At 40.4% G+C, this 19,572-nt stretch overlaps 1 protein-coding gene across 1 annotated transcript; it reads right to left on the bottom strand.

The window, feature by feature from the left end:
• Positions 1 to 8: 8 nt before the first annotated feature.
• LOC128234557 (alanyl-tRNA editing protein Aarsd1-like) lies at positions 9 to 11,237 on the bottom strand. Its single transcript, XM_052948837.1, has 10 exons — positions 11,126 to 11,237; positions 10,759 to 10,878; positions 9,753 to 9,770; positions 9,008 to 9,207; positions 8,075 to 8,351; positions 7,748 to 7,881; positions 7,400 to 7,466; positions 2,901 to 3,047; positions 2,025 to 2,119; positions 9 to 1,555 (listed from the first exon to the last, which is right to left on the bottom strand). Exons 1-10 carry the CDS (start codon positions 11,162 to 11,164, stop codon positions 1,411 to 1,413), a joined length of 1,242 nt encoding a protein of 413 aa, XP_052804797.1. The 5' UTR covers positions 11,165 to 11,237; the 3' UTR covers positions 9 to 1,410.
• Positions 11,238 to 19,572: the final 8,335 nt, after the last annotated feature.

The following is a 19,572-nucleotide window of genomic DNA, read 5'->3' as shown; positions in this document are numbered from 1 at the left end:
ACACACTGTACTGTTTTGTCTGTTTATTCTGTAAGAGACAGACATGAAAACACAGCCATCAAAACAAAGATAAAAGTCATAAGAAAGATTCCATTCATGACAAAAGTATGTAAACAGTTCCAATTGTGTGTGTTAATTAAACAAAAACACAAATAAAAACAACACAGTCATCAACAAGTGGTTAAAAGTCATGTGAAAAACTTCATGACGAAATTATTCCATCATCTATACATAAACAACCACCCCAATATCTTGATGTTCAGGTTTCTTTTTTGAAATTGAAAGTCCTAAATAAGAACTGAATATACGAGATCGAACCCCCACTGTGACTATTTGACAACATAACAAGCCACACACGTGACTGAACACAACATTTTACAGACTTACCAATGATTAACATCAGATTGTATTTTTTGTCCATCACAACTATATCTGTCTATAAGTCTGAGAAACATGTCTGTGAGTCTGACAGTAAAACAACACTACTGTAAGCATACATTCATATATACATGAAATTATATTTCAATTGGAAAACATCCACGCCATGTGATCACATCACAAATAGATCTATAGTTTAATACAAATGCCAAACGGCCTTTGGCCCATGAGCAAACAGCATTAATATACACAAGGTCATTAATATATATATAATAAATCTGTATATTATACATACAAGGCAAGAAAAAAAGAAGGAAAGGGAGTTAGTAGACTATGTTGCCCCACCCCACACAAGAAAAACACATCAACACATACAACACCAATAAAAGCTGTTTTACAGTTCAAATCAAACATGAAAAAACATGGGACCAATGAAAGCTGAACATCACTTCAAGCATGTGACAAAGTTTTGCATTTTTTATTGTATGAGTGGTTAAAATTGTAGCCTATTGAAATATCTTAACTTTGGAGATATAACAAATTCATGCATCAAGATACATGCCATATTTCTGAGAGGCTTCCCAGGGGATTTTGGTCTGATTTTTATATTACACCAAGGGATTTTGATATTAAACCAGGTGATTTTGACTAAGTCATCATGGTCCTTCATGGAATGTCCCACTCGTAATATTATGAATGTTTTCCATTTTTTTAATTCCAGGGATGCATGGAAATGCACTAGCTTCCCTAGAGTTTAAAAGGAAAGGTTATTAGGAAAATGTAAGATTAGTAGCAATTAAGTCTAAAGATAATTTGCTGAAAGTTTACTTGAGTTGATATTGTTGATCGTAATATTCGAAATTGTGCCTCTTTTTTTCAAATGGAGAGGTTATTTAACAATTAGGTATTTTCACTGAATTTGGCGACATTTTTTCAATTTGTTAAATTAGATATTTCTCTTACATGAATTAAAAGATCACAGCAAATAGCACATATTCTTCTGATACTGTGTGTCAATACATAACTCCATTATTAAGGCTCGCTGGGGGTCTGTTTGAGGGTTTTAGCAGCCTCTTGTACTAGCTGAGCAGCCTTGGTCCTGTTCTGTAGCTTGTTGGCCTTGCCCTGGTATCTGCCCTTACTGAACCCTCCCTTACCCTCCAGTAGCTCCATTATCCTGCAAGCATTTAAAACATGTTAGGACTAGCATATTGGATCAACTGAACAGCCTTGATTGTTTATGCCTTTATGGTTACTATCTATAGCTCATAGTTATAATCATCATTTAATCAAACTAAAAGATGAAGGTCAAGTATTTAAGGATCTAGAAATATGGCATTTAGAACACATCAAACAATTTAAAAGGGACCCTCTGTCAGGGCCTCAATAATTCAGGCGATAGTGACTCTCGTCCTTGTCTCCTGGCATTAAATGAAACAGAATGACTTGAAGAACAACTGGGCCTAGTTTGGTGCTCGTTCCAGAAAGTTCACTATTATTTCACATATATAGCCAAGTATTTCTAGTTTCTACCTCTTCTGAGTGGCAATGGTAAATCATTTCCCAGTATTCATTATTAACTAGCTACTCTATGACCCAGACGTTCATCAAACATATAAAACAAACATAGAAAACATGAAACCTACTTTGGCCCAAGATCCTTCACCATCTCCTCAGGGCCAGACATCATAACAAATCCTGGGGCCTTGTCTTCTCCTGCTGTCGCCAGAGTCAATAAAGACTGAAACATAAAAATATGGGATGTGTTTTTAAAATTCAGCATTTGTATAATATGTAAGTTTAACTTTTTCCGGACTTTATTGTGTCTTTTGTCAGGTCGTAATCAGCTCAGGAGGATGGAGATACACTTTAAACAACTACTAACAATATACTTTTTTTAAAATTTTGCATTGAATTTTCATTAATAATATTTGATTGTTATAAAACGAACATTTAACAATGGTCATCCAGATTTATCAGGTGGTCAAGGAGTATAACTAAACAGGTATTAAGTTACTCCTTACACTTGCATTACTTACGAAAAGTAATACATGAATAGTTTAAATGTTGTGTTTTAAAGCTGCACTCTCACAGATTGAACGTTTTGACAACTTTTTTTATTTTTGTCTTGGAACGAGCCAATTTTTGTTAAAATCCATGGAAACCAGTTATATATGACTGCTGACAAAAAAATGTATCACATATTTTTATATTCAAGTTAAAAGAATGTTGTTTTATGCATTTTTCTTAAACCGTTAGTTTAAGCCATAAAACATTCATTTTCAAACGGAAATATGAAAATCTATGCTCTGATCTTTTGTCAGCAATCTTAAATCATTCATTTGCAGAAATTAATGGGAACATTTGCTCTTTCCAAGACAAAAAATAAAAAAGTAGTAAAAATGGTACATCTGTGAGAGTGCAGCTTTAATAATGAGCAAGGTGGAAGATGCCAGCTATGGCAATGTCTGTATTAAATGCAAAAACAGAAAAGTTAAGCTAAATATATAAATATACTATACCTCGTCATTCAGTTCCTTGATAAGGGTGTTAAGGAAGTCTATATCCCCCTCCTTTCTGTGACATATGAAGTATGGTGGCTTGTCTGACTGGTTTCTAAACTTCTCTGCCTCCAAGCTTGCCACATCCCTCAGAAGATTTTGTACAGTCTGGAAATAATTTAACACAAATACTATTTTAACACTTCCACCCAACAGTAACACATACATCAGCATTAACATTTAGACTCCCACCCAATAGTTACACATACATCAGCATTAACATTAAGACTCCCATCCCATAGTTACACATACATCAGCATTAACATTAAGACTCCCACCCAATAGTAACACATACATCAGCATTAACATTGAGACTCCCACCCAATAGTTACACATACATCAGCATTAACATTGAGACTCCTTCCCCATAATTACACATACATCAGCATTAACATTGAGACTCCCACCCCATAGTTACACATACATCAGCATTAACATTAAGACTCCCATCCAATAGTTACACAAACATCAACATTAACATTGAGACTCCCACCCCATAGTTACACATACATCAGCATTAACATTAAGACTCACATCCAATAGTTACACATACATCAGCATTAACATTAAGACTCCCACTTAATAGTAACACATACATCAGCATTAACATTAAGACTCCCACCCAATAGTTACATATACATCAGCATTAACATTGAGACTCCCACCCCATAGTTACACAAACATCAGCATTAACATTAAGACTCCCATTCAATAGTTACACATAAATCAGCATTAACATTAAGACTCCCACTTAATAGTTACACATACATCATCATTAACATTAAGACTCCCAACCAATAGTTACACATACATCAGCATTAACATTAAGACTACCATCCCATAGTTACACATACATCAGCATTAACATTAAGACTCCCACCCAATAGTTACACATACATCAGCATAAACATTGAGACTCCCACCCCATAATTACACATACATCAGCATTAACATTGAGACTCCCACCTCATAGTTTCACATACATCAGCATTAACATTGAGACTCCTTCCCCATAATTACACATACATCAGCATTAACATTGAGACTCCCACCCCATAGTTACACATACATCAGCATTAACATTAAGACTCCCATCCAATAGTTACACATACATCAGCATTAACATTGAGACTCCCACCCCATAGTTACACATACATCAGCATTAACATTAAGACTCACATCCAATAGTTACACATAAATCAGCATTAACATTAAGACTCCCACTTAATAGTAACACATACATCAGCATTAACATAAAGACTCCCACCCAATAGTTACACATACATCAGCATTAACATTGAGACTCCCACCCCATAGTTACACATACATCAGCATTAACATTAAGACTCCCACCCCATAATTACACTTACATCAACATTAACATTGAGACTCCCACCCCATAGTTACACATACATCAGCATTAACATTAAGACTCCCATCCAATAGTTACACATAAATCAGCATTAACATTAAGACTCCCACTTAATAGTTACACATACATCATCATTAACTTTAAGACTCCCAACCAATAGTTACACATACATAAGCATTAACATTAAGACTCCCATCCCATAGTTACACATACATCAGCATTAATATTAAGACTCCCACCCAATAGTTACACATTCATCAGCATAAACATTGAGACTCCCACCCCATAGTTACACATACAACAGCATTAACATTGAGACTCCCACCCAATAGTTACACATACATCAGCATTAACATTAAGACTCCCACCCCATAGTTACACTTACATCAGCATTAACATTGAGACTCCCACCCCATAGTTACACATACATCAGCATTAACATTAAGACTCCCACTCAATAGTTACACATACATCATCATTAACATTAAGACTCCCAACCAATAGTTACACATACATCAGCATTAACATTAAGACTACCATCCAATAGTTACACATACATCAGCATTAACATTAAGACTCCCAACCAATAGTTACACATACATCAGCATTAACATTAAGACTCCCATCCAATAGTTACACATACATCAGCATTAACATTAAGACTCCCACCCAATAGTTACACATACATCAGCATTAACATTGAGACGCCCACCCCATAGTTACACTTACATCAGCATTAACATTGAGACTCCCACCCCATAGTTACACATACATCAGCATTAACATTAAGACTCCCACTCAATAGTAACACATACATCATCATTAACATTAAGACTCCCAACCAATAGTTACACATACATCAGCATTAACATTAAGACTACCATCCAATAGTTACACATAAATCAGCATTAACATTAAGACTCCCACTTAATAGTAACACATACATCAGCATTAACATAAAGACTCCCACCCAATAGTTACACATACATCAGCATTAACATTGAGACTCCCACCCCATAGTTACACATACATCAGCATTAACATTAAGACTCCCACCCCATAATTACACTTACATCAACATTAACATTGAGACTCCCACCCCATAGTTACACATACATCAGCATTAACATTAAGACTCCCATCCAATAGTTACACATAAATCAGCATTAACATTAAGACTCCCACTTAATAGTTACACATACATCATCATTAACTTTAAGACTCCCAACCAATAGTTACACATACATAAGCATTAACATTAAGACTCCCACCCCATAGTTACACATACAACAGCATTAACATTGAGACTCCCACCCAATAGTTACACATACATCAGCATTAACATTAAGACTCCCACCCCATAGTTACACTTACATCAGCATTAACATTGAGACTCCCACCCCATAGTTACACATACATCAGCATTAACATTAAGACTCCCACTCAATAGTTACACATACATCATCATTAACATTAAGACTCCCAACCAATAGTTACACATACATCAGCATTAACATTAAGACTACCATCCAATAGTTACACATACATCAGCATTAACATTAAGACTCCCAACCAATAGTTACACATACATCAGCATTAACATTAAGACTCCCATCCAATAGTTACACATACATCAGCATTAACATTAAGACTCCCACCCAATAGTTACACATACATCAGCATTAACATTGAGACGCCCACCCCATAGTTACACTTACATCAGCATTAACATTGAGACTCCCACCCCATAGTTACACATACATCAGCATTAACATTAAGACTCCCACTCAATAGTAACACATACATCATCATTAACATTAAGACTCCCAACCAATAGTTACACATACATCAGCATTAACATTAAGACTACCATTCAATAGTTACACATACATCAGCATTAACATTAAGACTCCCAACCAATAGTTACACATACATCAGCATTAACATTAAGACTCCCATCCCATAGTTACACATACATCAGCATTAACATTGAGACTCCCACCCCATAATTACACATACATCAGCATTAACATTGAGACTCCCACCCCATAGTTACACATACATCAGCATTAACATTAAGACTCCCATCCAATAGTTACACATACATCAGCATTAACATTAAGACTCCCACTTAATAGTTACACATACATCAGCATTAACATTAAGACTCCCACTCAATAGTTACACATACATCATCATTAACATTAAGACTCCCAACCAATAGTTACACATACATCAGCATTAACATTAAGACTACCATCCAATAGTTACACATACATCAGCATTAACATTAAGACTCCCACCCAATAGTTACACATACATCAGCATAAACATTGAGACTCCCACCCCATAGTTACACATACAACAGCATTAACATTGAGACTCCCACCCAATAGTTACACATACATCAGCATTAACATTAAGACTCCCACCCCATAGTTACACTTACATCAGCATTAACATTGAGACTCCCACCCCATAGTTACACATACATCAGCATTAACATTAAGACTCCCACTCAATAGTTACACATACATCATCATTAACATTAAGACTCCCAACCAATAGTTACACATACATCAGCATTAACATTAAGACTATCATCCAATAGTTACACATACATCAGCATTAACATTAAGACTCCCATCCCATAGTTACACATACATCAGCATTAACATTGAGACTCCCACCCCATAATTACACATACATCAGCATTAACATTGAGACTCCCACCCCATAGTTACACATACATCAGCATTAACATTGAGACTCCCAGCCCATAGTTACACATACTTCAGCATTAACATTGAGACACCCACCCCATAGTTACACATACATCAGCATTAACATGAGACTCCCACCCCATAGTTACAAATACATCAGCATTAACATTGAGACTCCCACCCAATAGTTACACATACATCAGCATTAACATGAGACTCCCACCCCATAGTTACACATACATCAGCAGAGTGTGACAGCCTGTTTTAGAATGGACAAATCTTTTAATGAGTACTTATCTTCAGAAACAAATATATCTATAAAAAATATGAAAAAGGAAGTCTAATGCTTCAATAATGTGACTTACCTTATTTGAGTTTTTATATCCTTTTACTGCCTTCTCTGCCAGCTCAAAATGTTGTTCTAGGGGTCCCCTATTCACAAAAATGAAGGACCAAGAAATTTCATCATTTTCTTGTTTGAATAAATTATAAAACCTAATGAAGTGACCATATATGCATATGCGTGTACCTTCTGAAGATAAAAAGCACAATTTGTTTAACACACAATGTAAAAAAGTATACTTCAATTTAACCCTAGTTTAATAATGAACTGTTCAGCCGTTACATAATTACCAATGCATAATCATACCTCAGTTGTTATTTTTATCAAAGCATAGCTGAGCTTAATTTATAAACCTTTAACTGAGGCTTACTTGAGCAGCACGTTTAGAGAGCGTTCCACTTGCACGGCCCTGCCCAGATACTGCAACACCCGGTCACCACATACAAAGTGCAGGTTGATGGAGTTCTTCCTCTTTCCCTTTTCTGTCAACAGCAGTTTTACAACCTGGAGTAGATGAAATCAATAAAAAACACACTTAAAGTACTCCTAAGTTAAAATATACATACACTTATATTTGTACCTGTAAATCTGTAACATTGGTTACATGTGTTCCACATACCTGTAAATCTGTAACATTGGTTACATGTGTTTCACATACCTGTAAATCTGTAACATTGGCTACATGTGTTCCACATACCTGTAAATCTGTAACATTGGTTACATGTGTTCCACAGCAGAGACAGGAGTCTATCCCCTCTATTGCGAGAACTCTGACGGGCCCTTCATGGTCATCTGGTAAACCCCTGCAACGTGCCTCAGCCAGAGCGGGGTCATCCTTGTTCTCATAGAGGGTGGGGAAAACTTTTACGCCCTGTCTGATAGTCTTGTTGATCTCAGATTCCAGGGTTTGCATCTGTTCTTCCGTCATTTTGGGTGTGTCTAGTTCAATGAAAGATGTCTTCTCACCAAGGTTCCTAAATAAACACAGATACATGTAACACATGGTACAGTATGCTCGGAGTTTAATGTTGGTAACAAAGAGTTTAAGACTTAATATCTTAATCAGAAGAAGATAAAAATACAAACCATAGATTTTGTTGTCTGTAAAGTTGTTTATGATTTTATTTTAAAAGTACATGTACAATGACTGAGTAAGACTTGTATAATATATCACTAAAAATCAGCAACAACATTTCATAAAACCTGTATGATCAACAAGCCAAGTGTGGAAAAATTTGATGGGGTCTGAATGTTTCTTGCCAAATTCTCTAGACAATGAACAAGAAATGTGGAAAATTAGTTACATGACTGGCCCCAATTTCTCGAAACTTCTTAAGCTTAACAGGCTTAAGTCGCTTATTTCAATTAGCCAAAAAACATACTGAAAATGGATTTTGATAAATGAAAAATGGTTTATTCTGTTAATCATACAGATTTTTCCTACATAATTTCTAAAAATTCTTGAAGAAGTAAATATAACACATTTTATAGAACAACAAAAATAGTGAGATTAGCTTAATCCTGTTATAAGAGACTTAAGAAGTTTCGAGAAATTGGGGCCAGGTTACTAAAAGCTGTAAGTCTTTCACTATGCCTGAGCAATCCTTTAACACTACTTGACAGTACCAACCATGTTGTTGTTGGCCAGCCATACAAGGTCTCAGTAACAGCGGTGATGAGGTGCTGTCCAGAGTGCTGCTGCATGTGATCGAACCTGCGCACCCAGTCAACCACCATGTGCACCGATGTGCCAGCCTCTATTGCCTTGGTTACAAAGTGTACGGCCTCCGCCCCTCTCCGTGTGACCCGCAGAACAGGGACTTCATTAATCTGTGTACAGAATTATCATAAAAGGCATGACACAATAATAAAGAAGTGTGAGTTATATAACTGTATCTTGTCTATTTAACTGTACTTTGTCTGTATCTTTTCTATATAACTGTATCTTGTCTATATAACTGTATCTTGTCTATTTAACTGTATCTTGTCTATATAACTGTATCTTGCCTATTTAACTGTATCTTGTCTATATAACTGTATCTTGTCTATATAACTGTATCTTGTCTATATAACTGTATCTTGTCTATTTAACTGTATCTTGTCTATATAACTGTATCTTGCCTATTTAACTGTATCTATCTTGTCTATATAACTGTATCTTGTCTATATAACTGTATCTTGTCTATTTAACTGCAAAGCCTCTTTATTTACAAAACATTATGATAGATGCGTTCAAAGGGCAAGACATTTTTTTTCCATTTTTTCATAATATTTCATACAAAGTTCCTTTAAACTTGAAACTTAGTGAAGACTGTTAACCTGCACATATGTCTAGCGATGTCGGTCTTATTGTTACTGAGTAAATGGGTACATACCGTTCCTCTGTCATCTGGCTGGAAAAAACAAACATCTGTTATTAATCTAAATATGTATAATTGAGAGGGATGAAACTAAATAAGCGATTGACAGACACTTTTTTTAACGCAATAAAATAGACTTTAGTCAATAAAATAGAAATTGAAATTTTTCTGTCTCATTTAAAATAATAATGAACTGTTAACAATAACAGCCCTAATCAAAAGTGTTGATGATGTATAACCACTAATACAAACATTTGGCTAACATTACTCATAAAAATATTGATTTCTATCCGCTAAAAATAATCCTAGGAGGAAAAATGTGCCCGCTGTTGGGCTCTAACCCATGGCTGGCGAAAGACTAGCATGACGATCTAACCAACTAAGCTAACTGGGTGGCTGGTTCTTACCAACACATTATACAATGTACGCTCCTTACTTGATTCACCTTTAAGGCCAATCCAGTTAGTTTTGCCTTTTACTTCCGACACCAGTGAAGTAATTCTGGGAGGATCTGTGCCTGGTGTGGGGCTTAAACCCATAACCACTGGTACACTAGCATGGTGCTCTAACGTACTGAGCTACATGTAACCAGGTGGCTGGTTCTTACTCACACACACGACAAACTTGAAAGATTTCCTTTAAAAACAAATTTTAGGAAGAATTAATTACAGCCTGTTTGCACTAGCAAATTATGAGGGGGGCGCAGCTGGCGCACGCACCCTCTAAATCGTCCAAGTTTACTTTTATGGCAATATCAGAGAAAAAGAAAGAACGGCCAAAATGCATCATTTCCAACTACAAATTGTTAAAATATTCTTGCTGGAGACCATCCCAATCGAAACAGTGTATGCCATATACTTTCCGTTCTGAGGGAGGGTCGCACGTCAAAAGGTTGCGCCCCTAAGATACGCCCCCTCAAATGCCAATTTCTGGATTCCTGGAGCCGCCCCTGGTTAAAAGCTAAAAGATCAGCTAATGATATAAGATAAGCTCTATTAAATATAACAAAATATTTTATCACCTGTCCGCCTCCCTCAGGAAACAATATTGTGTCTTCTAGGATGACTTCGAAACCCTGAACAACATCCTTCTTGCCTGTCTTCAGTTCACTTTGAACACAGCTTTTCACGACTGTGTCAAACTGATAGAAAACATATCAATAAAATAATGCACACACATTCAGTAATTAATCAAATGAATAGGTAAAACGTTAAGATATTTAAAAAAAGAGTTGTCGGTAGCCTCAGAAGTTTTGTCATCCGTTTTCGCGAGGTCTAAATACATTCTCATATATACTGAGGATATTGATCGTATTATAAGTTGAATAGTGAATTTGTGCTTTAAATATATTTTCATATTCAATGTTTACGGACTTTTAATCAACTTACCTCCTTTAAATAACTATTTTTCTGACAGGCAAATGACATGGTGAATCGAAACTTATGTGGCGAATCGAAACTAATGTGACGATATTAGTGGAATGTAACCGCGGTCTTTTCGTAACCTTTCCATTTCTTAAGGTTACACACCACCATTGTCATTTCCTCTATAATTCAATGTGAAATGATTATTTTTAGACAACATTTAAAGGCATTTCGAGCGAATGCAGACTATAATAAACATATATATTCTTAAAGTACAAGCTTTTAATTACCTTTTAAGCCAATAAAAGGGGGGGGGGGGTCAAGTTATTCCTAAGAAAAATCTCTCCACTTAAAAAACAAACTCTAAAAATTGCACAGTCTGCCATGACAGTTCTTCCAAAATGACCTTTCAACTATAGGGCAGCAGTTTATGCTTAAATCTCTATTCTAAATGATAATTCAAGCAATAATAGATACTCAAGGTATAAAAGTTTCAGAAATAATGATATTTTTTATTTACAGTGTATTGAGCATGTGAAAACATGTCTATCAGTCAAAAGAACATTATTTTTTTATTGAGAATTTTCCACACAACAGAAGTACATATGACGCAATGGTGACGCCATACCTTAACTGCTCAAATTTGGTTATTTCGTAACCATTATGTTAGTCAATTCGTAACCGTCAAGGAATCAATTATTGGTGATATGCCTCCCTTGGGTATACATGTCTATTGTTGAAAGCGGTAAAATCGGGCAGCACAATCTTGAACGAATACAATAAAAATATGAGATTACAAATGGCTATTTAAGAATTCAACATATAAGATTGAGATCAAATTAAATGAAATGATTCAGATTCGTTATACAGTTTGAAGTTCGTGAACAATAGAAAGCAAACCGTAAAAATCATTGGATTGAAATAGTCAGGTCAGTCGGGTACATGTATGGAACAGCCAGTCCGGTATGGAACAGCCTCCCAAAGTATCAAAACTACCTAGGATTAAGAAGGCTGATCCGCACCTAAACAGCCCGGGTCCCTCTTGCTAATGCTCAATGTGTAAATATTCTTTTTCCAAAGATTGTTTCTAGCAAACTCAAGTAAAAACAAAAATGTAATATGTATGGAAAATACCAACTACACTAGCTACTATACCAAGTAAGCTGTAGTTCACAATTACATATTGCTACTTACATTCTTTAATTGCTGTTTAAAATATATATTATAATGTAACCTTAATTCTGGAACACAAGTTGCATTAACATGTTAACTCGAATTTGAAAATTGGCATTTTAATGGGTATTCAGTGTTTGTGGGTATCATTCTGTTGATAAGTTTTAACTGAAATGCCCGTATCAGGGCACACACCAATAATGGCAGACTTTTCGACGATGTACTGGGGACTATAACACGTACCGCCGGGGAAGGGGCATCCTTGGTTGACTATAATATTGCATAAACAGCTTTTGGACTATGTATCATATTTTACTATTGTTGAAAGGGACGAATCTGTCCACTTCCCGGTCATAACATAATGAGTAATTACTACTGTTGATTTGAGTTAAAATAGGGCATCAATTATACTATCGGTGCCCGAAAAGTTCGCGTGGGATAGTACTATTAAAGCGGAAAGATATGTTGCAAATTTCACGCTTAAATTTAATACCATGTTTGACACATTGATAACGTTATTAGATTTTAACATTGGCAGTACAATGTACTATTAATTTATTTACAGACGTATTTCGATCAAGCGCAATTGATACTGAGCTTTTAAAAATAAATAGAAGGTATGCTCCTGTAATGCAGCCGCCTTTGTGGGGTAGGTATGTTCCTGTAATGCAGCCGCCTTTGTGGGGTAGGTATGCTCCTGTAACGCAGCCGCCTTTGTTGGGTAGGTATGTTCCTGTAATGCAGCCGCCTTTGTTGGGTAGGTATGCTCCTCTAACGCAGTCGCCTTTGTGTAAAAGGTATGCTCCTCAAATGCAGCCGGCTTTATGGGGTAGGTATGCTCCTCTAATGCAGCCGTCTTTATGGGGTAGGTATGCTCCTCTAATGCAGCCGTCTTTGTGGGGTAGGTATGCTCCTGTAACGCAGCCGGCTTTGTGGGGTAGGTATGCTCCTGTAACACAGCCGCCTTTGTGGGGTAGGTATGCTCCTCTAATGCAACCGCCTGTATGTGGTAGGTATGCTCCTCTAACGCAGTCGCTTTTGTGGGGTAGGTATGCTCCTATAACGCAGTCGCCTTTGTGGGGTACAGTCGCCGTTTTGAGGTAGGTATGCTCCTGTAACGTAGCCGCCTTTGTGGGGTAGGTATGCTCCTGTAACGTAGTCGCCTTTGTGGGGTAGGTATGCACCTCTAACGCAGTCGCCTTTGTGGGGTAGGTATGCTCCTCTAACGCAGTCGCCTTTGTGGGGTACAGTCGCCTTTGTGGGGTAGATATGCTCCTCTAACGCAGCCGCCTTTGTGGGGTAGTTATGTTACTCTAACGCAGCCGGCTTTATGGGGGAGGTATGCTCCTCTAACACAGTCGCCTTTGTGGGGTAGGTATGCTCCTCTAACGCAGCCGCCTTTGTGGGGTAGGTATGCTCCTCTAACGCAGCCGGCTTTATGGGGGGGGGGGGTATGCTCCTCTAACACAGTCGCCTTTGTGGGGTAGGTATGCTCCTCTAACGCAGCCGCCTTTGTGGGGTAGGTATGCTCCTGTAACGCAGCCGCCTTTGTGGGGTAGGTATGCTCCTCTAATGCAGCCGTCTTTGTGGGGTAGGTATGCTCCTCTAACGCAGCCGGCTTTATGGGGGAGGTATGCTCCTCTAACGCAGCCGGCTTTATGGGGGAGGTATGCTCCTCTAACGCAGTCGCCTTTGTGGGGTAGGTATGCTCCTCTAACGCAGCCGCCTTTGTTGGGTTGGTATGCTCCTCTAACGCAGCCGCCTTTGTGAGGTAGATATGCTCCTCTGACGCAGCCGCCTTTGTGGGGTAGGTATGCTCCTGTAACGCAGCCGGCTTTGTGGGGTAGGTATGCTCCTCTAACGCAGCCGCCTTTGTTGGGTAGGTATGCTCCTCTAACGCAGCTGCCTTTGTGGGGTAGGTATGCTCCTCTAATGCAGCCGTCTTTGTGGGGTAGGTATGCTCCTCTAACGTAACCGCCTTTGTGGGGTAGGTATGCTCCTCTAATGCAGCCGGCTTAATGGGGGAGGTATGCTCCTCTAACGCAGCCGCCTTTGTGGGGAAGTTATGCTCCTATAACGTAGCCGCCTTTGTTGGGTAGATATGCTCCTATAACGCAGCCGCCTTTGTGGGGTAGGTATGCTCCTGTTACGCAGCCGCCTTTGTGGGGTAGTAATGCTCCTGTAACGCAGCCGCCTTTGTGGGGAAGGTATGCTCCTATAACGTAGCCGCCTTTGTGGGGTAGGTATGCTCCTGTAACGCAGCCGCCTTTTTGGGGTAGGTATGCTCCTGTAACGCAGCCGCCTTTGTGGGGTAGGTATGCTCCTGTAACGCAGCCGCCTTTGTGGGGTAGGTATGCTCCTCTAACGTAGCCGCCTTTGTGGGGTAGGTATGCTCCTGTAACGTAGCCGCCTTTGTGGGGTAGGTATGCTCCTGTAACGCAGCCACCTTTGTGGGGTAGGTATGCTCCTCTAACGTAGCCGCCTTTGTGGGGTAGGTATGCTCCTGTAACGTAGCCGCCTTTGTGGGGTAGGTATGCTCCTGTAACGCAGCCGTCTTTGTGGGATAGGTATGCTCCTCTAACGCAGCCGGCTTTGTGGGGGAGGTATGCTCCTCTAATGCAGCCGTCTTTGTGGGGTAGGTATGTTCCTCTAATGCAGCCGTCTTTGTGGGGTAGGTATGCTCCTGTAACGCAGCCGTCTTTGTGGGGTAGGTATGCTCCTGTAACGCAGCCGCCTTTGTGGGGTAGGTATGCTCCTCTAACGTAACCGCCTTTGTGGGGTAGGTATGCTCCTCTAATGCAGCCGGCTTTATGGGGTAGGTATGCTCCTCTCACGCAGCCGCCTTTGTGGGGAAGTTATGCTCCTATAACGTAGCCGCCTTTGTTGGATAGATATGCTCCTATAACGCAGCCGCCTTTGTGGGGTAGGTATGCTCCTCTAACGCAGCCGCCTTTGTGGGGTAGTTATGCTCCTATAACGCAGCCGCCTTTGTGGGGTAGATATACTCCTATAACGCAGCCGCCTTTGTGGGGTAGGTATGCTCCTGTAACGTAGCCGCCTTTGTGGGGTAGGTATGCTCCTGTAACGCAGCCGCCTTTGTGGGGTAGGTATGCTCCTATAACGCAGCCGCCTTTGTGGGGTAGGTATGCTCCTCTAACGCAGCCGTATTTGTGGGGTAGTTATGCTCCTCTAACGCAGCCGGCTTTATTGGGTAGGTATGCTCCTGTAACGCAGCCGCCTTTGTGGGGTAGGTATGCTCCTGTAACGCAGCCGTCTTTGTGGGATAGGTATGTTCCTCTAACGCAGCCGGCTTTATGGGGGAGGTATGCTCCTCTAACGCAGCCGGCTTTATGGGGGAGGAATGCTCCTCTAACGCAGTCGCCTTTGTGGGGTAGGTATGCTCCTCTAACGCAGCCGCCTTTGTTGGGTAGGTATGCTCCTCTAACGCAGCCGCCTTTGTGGGGTAGATATGCTCCTCTAACGCAGCCGCCTTTGTGGGGTAGGTATGCTCCTGTAACGCAGCCGGCTTTGTGGGGTAGGTATGCTCCTCTAACGCAGCCGCCTTTGTGGGGTAGGTATGCTCCTCTAACGCAGCCGCCTTTGTGGGGTAGGTATGCTCCTCTAATGCAGCCGGCTTTGGGGGGTAGGTATGCTCCTGTAACGCAGCCGGCTTTGTGTGGTAGGTATGCTCCTGTAACGCAGCCGCCTTTGTGGGGTAGGTATACTCCTCTAATGCAGCCGTCTTTGTGGGGTAGGTATGCTCCTGTAACGCAGCCGCCTTTGTGGGGTAGGTATGCTCCTCTAACGTAACCGCCTTTGTGGGGTAGGTATGCTCCTCTAATGCAGCCGCCTTAATGGGGGAGGTATGCTCCTCTAACGCAGCCGCCTTTGTGGGGAAGTTATGCTCCTATAACGCAGCCGCCTTTGTGGGGTAGGTATGCTCCTGTAACGCAGCCGCCTTTGTGGGGAAGTTATGCTCCTATAACGCAGCCGCCTTTGTTGGGTAGATATACTCCTATAACGCAGCCGCCTTTGTGGGGTAGGTATGCTCCTGTAACGTAGCCGCCTTTGTGGGGTAGGTATGCTCCTGTAACGTAGCCGCCTTTGTGGGGTAGGTATGCTCCTGTAACGTAGCCGCCTTTGTGGGGTAGGTATGCTCCTGTAACGCAGCCGCCTTTGTGGGGTAGGTATGCTCCTCTAACGCAGCCGCCTTTGGGGGGTAGGTATGCTCCTGTAACGCAGTCGCCTTTGTGGGGTAGGTATGCTCCTCTAACGCAGCCGCCTTTGTGGGGTAGTTATGCTCCTATAACGCAGCCGCCTTTGTTGGGTAGATATGCTCCTATAACGCAGCCGCCTTTGTGGAGTAGGTATGCTCCTGTAACGCAGTCGCCTTTGTGGGGTAGGTATGCTCCTGTAACGCAGTCGCCTTTGTGGGGTAGGTATGCTCCTGTAACGCAGCCGCCTTGTGGGTTAGGTATGCTCCTCTAACGCAGCCGCCTTTGTGGGGTAGGTATGCTCCTGTAACGCAGCCGCCTTTGTGGGGAAGTTATGCTCCTATAACGCAGCCGCCTTTGTTGGGTAGATATACTCCTATAACGCAGCCGCCTTTGTGGGGTAGGTATGCTCCTGTAACGTAGCCGCCTTTGTGGGGTAGGTATGCTCCTCTAACACAGCCGCCTTTGTGGGGTAGGTATGCTCCTGTAACGTAGCCGCCTTTGTGGGGTAGGTATGCTCCTGTAACGTAGCCGCCTTTGTGGGGTAGGTATGCTCCTGTAACGTAGCCGCCTTTGTGGGGTAGGTATGCTCCTGTAACGCAGCCGCCTTTGTGGGGTAGGTATGCTCCTCTAACGCAGCCGCCTTTGTGGGGTAGGTATGCTCCTGTAACGCAGTCGCCTTTGTGGGGTAGGTATGCTCCTCTAACGCAGCCGCCTTTGTGGGGTAGTTATGCTCCTATAACGCAGCCGCCTTTGTTGGGTAGATATGCTCCTATAACGCAGCCGCCTTTGTGGAGTAGGTATGCTCCTGTAACGCAGTCGCCTTTGTGGGGTAGGTATGCTCCTGTAACGCAGCCGCCTTTGTGGGGTAGATATGCTCCTGTAACGCAGCCGCCTTTGTGGGGTAGGTATGCTCCTGTAACGCAGTCGCCTTTGTGGGGTAGGTATGCTCCTGTAACGCAGCCGCCTTGTGGGTTAGGTATGCTCCTCTAACACAGCCGCCTTTCTAACGAAAATTTTGATTTATTGGAGTATAAGCAGGCTAAACTTGATTTTAAATCTTGCGTTTCAAGTCATAAATTACAATACCAGAGGACAATATATGAGCTTATTAAAAATCGTAGTAAGCCTAAGGCCGAAAGGCTCTGTAACTTAATGCAATATAAACGATAGTTTCTCCTGGTGCTTGGTTTGAGCACTTTTCGAAACTTTTGGGCGATGTAAATTTGAATGTTCACGGTGGTGGAATAGAAAATGAGTTGGGAAATTGGGGGGAGTTTGTAGATGATACATTAAATACACCGTTAACTGAAGAAGAAGTTCTTCGAGCTGTTTATGCCCTTGCGTCGATAAAGCCGCAGGACCAGATGGTATACTTGCCCAGTTTATCAAAACTACCATGGATTTGAAATTACCGCTTATAACTCGATTATTTAATCGTGTCTTTGAGTCGGGTCAATTTCCTGATCAATGGTCCGAGAGTATAATTTGTCCATTTTATAAGTCTGCGACCTAGGCAGCTAGGCTTCTGATCTGGTTAATAAACGATTGATCATATATATACTCTTCATGCAATAATAGAAAAATATCTTTCAAACAGTAGGGGTAGGGTATATGTCATATACCTTGACTTCGCCAAAGCATTTGATAATATCCATCATCCAGATCTATTTTCATGTTTAGCTCGCAAAGGTATTACTGACTATTTTTTGTTAGCATTGAAAGCTATGTATGGAAACCTTGTGGCGCGAGTCAGGACAAGTCAAAGCCTTAAACAAAGCTTCCGCTGTTTAAAAGGAACGCGCCAATGTGACATTTGTAGTCTTCTGGTTTGTATATAAATGATCTCTGCACATATTTAAGAGGCCACTGTATTTCAGCTTTTTTTGTATCGAACAATCCTAACATTCTAAAACGCTTACGTTCGCTGATGTCGTTGCAAGCCCATCTGGGCGGTAGTACAACTTCAGCGGCAAGTGAATGCAATTAAAACATTCTATTAAAACACCGGGATGCCGGAGAATTTAATAAAAACTGAAATTATATTATTCCGTAACGATGGACCTTACCGAGGCACGGAAAAGTGGTCATTCGGTATCACGCCAATTAATGTTGCTTCATTTTATAAGTATATGGGCTTGCTATTTGTCATGGCCCAAATCCTTAAATAAGTTGGCTATGTAAGCTACCAAATCGGTTAGTTGTATCCAAGATTTTTAGCGTAAATTTGGATATTTTAACTACGGCGCAACCAGTATTGCTTTATAGATCCGAAATATGGGGGATTAAATATTTTCCTTTAGTAGAACGTGTTCAAATTCAATATTGCAAAATGTTTTAGGCGTGAATAAGTCTATCAATAATGATGTTGCTCTTAGGGAATGTGGTCGTTTACCTCTTTTTCTAGACTAAACATGCTTATTTATTGTATTGGTGCAAATTACATATCATGCCGAATTATCGATATCTCAAGAATTGTTATCGCATGCTAAAACGGCTATGATATAAGGAAGCGAACGTGGACTTCCGAAGTCACAGTATGGAAACCTTGTTTGAGTATTGCTACGTATGGGTTAGTCAGGAAGTTGGCAATGTGAAGATATTCATTGAAACGTTCAAATGTCGTGTTTCAGATAGTTTAAAAATCTTCTGGATGACAGCACTTTAAATATTTTGAATCTCTCCCCGATGTTGAAATATTATCTAAGTGCATTTTTTCCATTCTATTTACGCAAAAGCTTTGCAAATGTTCAAGTAAAAATCTGGTATAGAGACTTGTAGACATCTAGGACTTGTACGTGATGATAGACTTTGCGTTTTTCTTTTGTAACGTGCGACCGAAACAAACACCAGACAGCCGAGCTTTTTGGCGTGATGAAACAAACACCAACAGATCCCTTCAGGAAAAAGCATGCTCGACCCTGAAGGGGTCCACTGGTCTTTTTATATACACTAACTTCTCTATTCTCACATATCCCGGGCTTTGCTTATTTGCATATTACCAACCAAGTTTACATCCGGTATGAACGTACTTCCGTTTTATACGGAATATTATTATGAACGCACCTCCGCCGCTGTAGACCT

The sequence above is a fragment of the Mya arenaria genome, chromosome 5, assembly GCF_026914265.1.
Source record: "Mya arenaria isolate MELC-2E11 chromosome 5, ASM2691426v1".
Lineage (NCBI taxonomy): Eukaryota > Metazoa > Mollusca > Bivalvia > Myida > Myidae > Mya > Mya arenaria.
This window is presented reverse-complemented; position numbering and strand designations above follow the sequence as displayed.

Coding starts and splice junctions, on each gene's coding strand:
- LOC128234557 (XM_052948837.1), bottom strand. CDS start 11,164: ATGTCATTTGCCTGTCAGAAAAATAGTTATTTAAAGGAG. Junction 10,879..11,125: donor AAAATAGTTATTTAAAGGAG/GTAAGTTGATTA, acceptor GTTTTCTATCAG/TTTGACACAGTCGTGAAAAG. Junction 7,882..8,074: donor CCAATGTTACAGATTTACAG/GTATGTGGAACA, acceptor CATCTACTCCAG/GTTGTAAAACTGCTGTTGAC.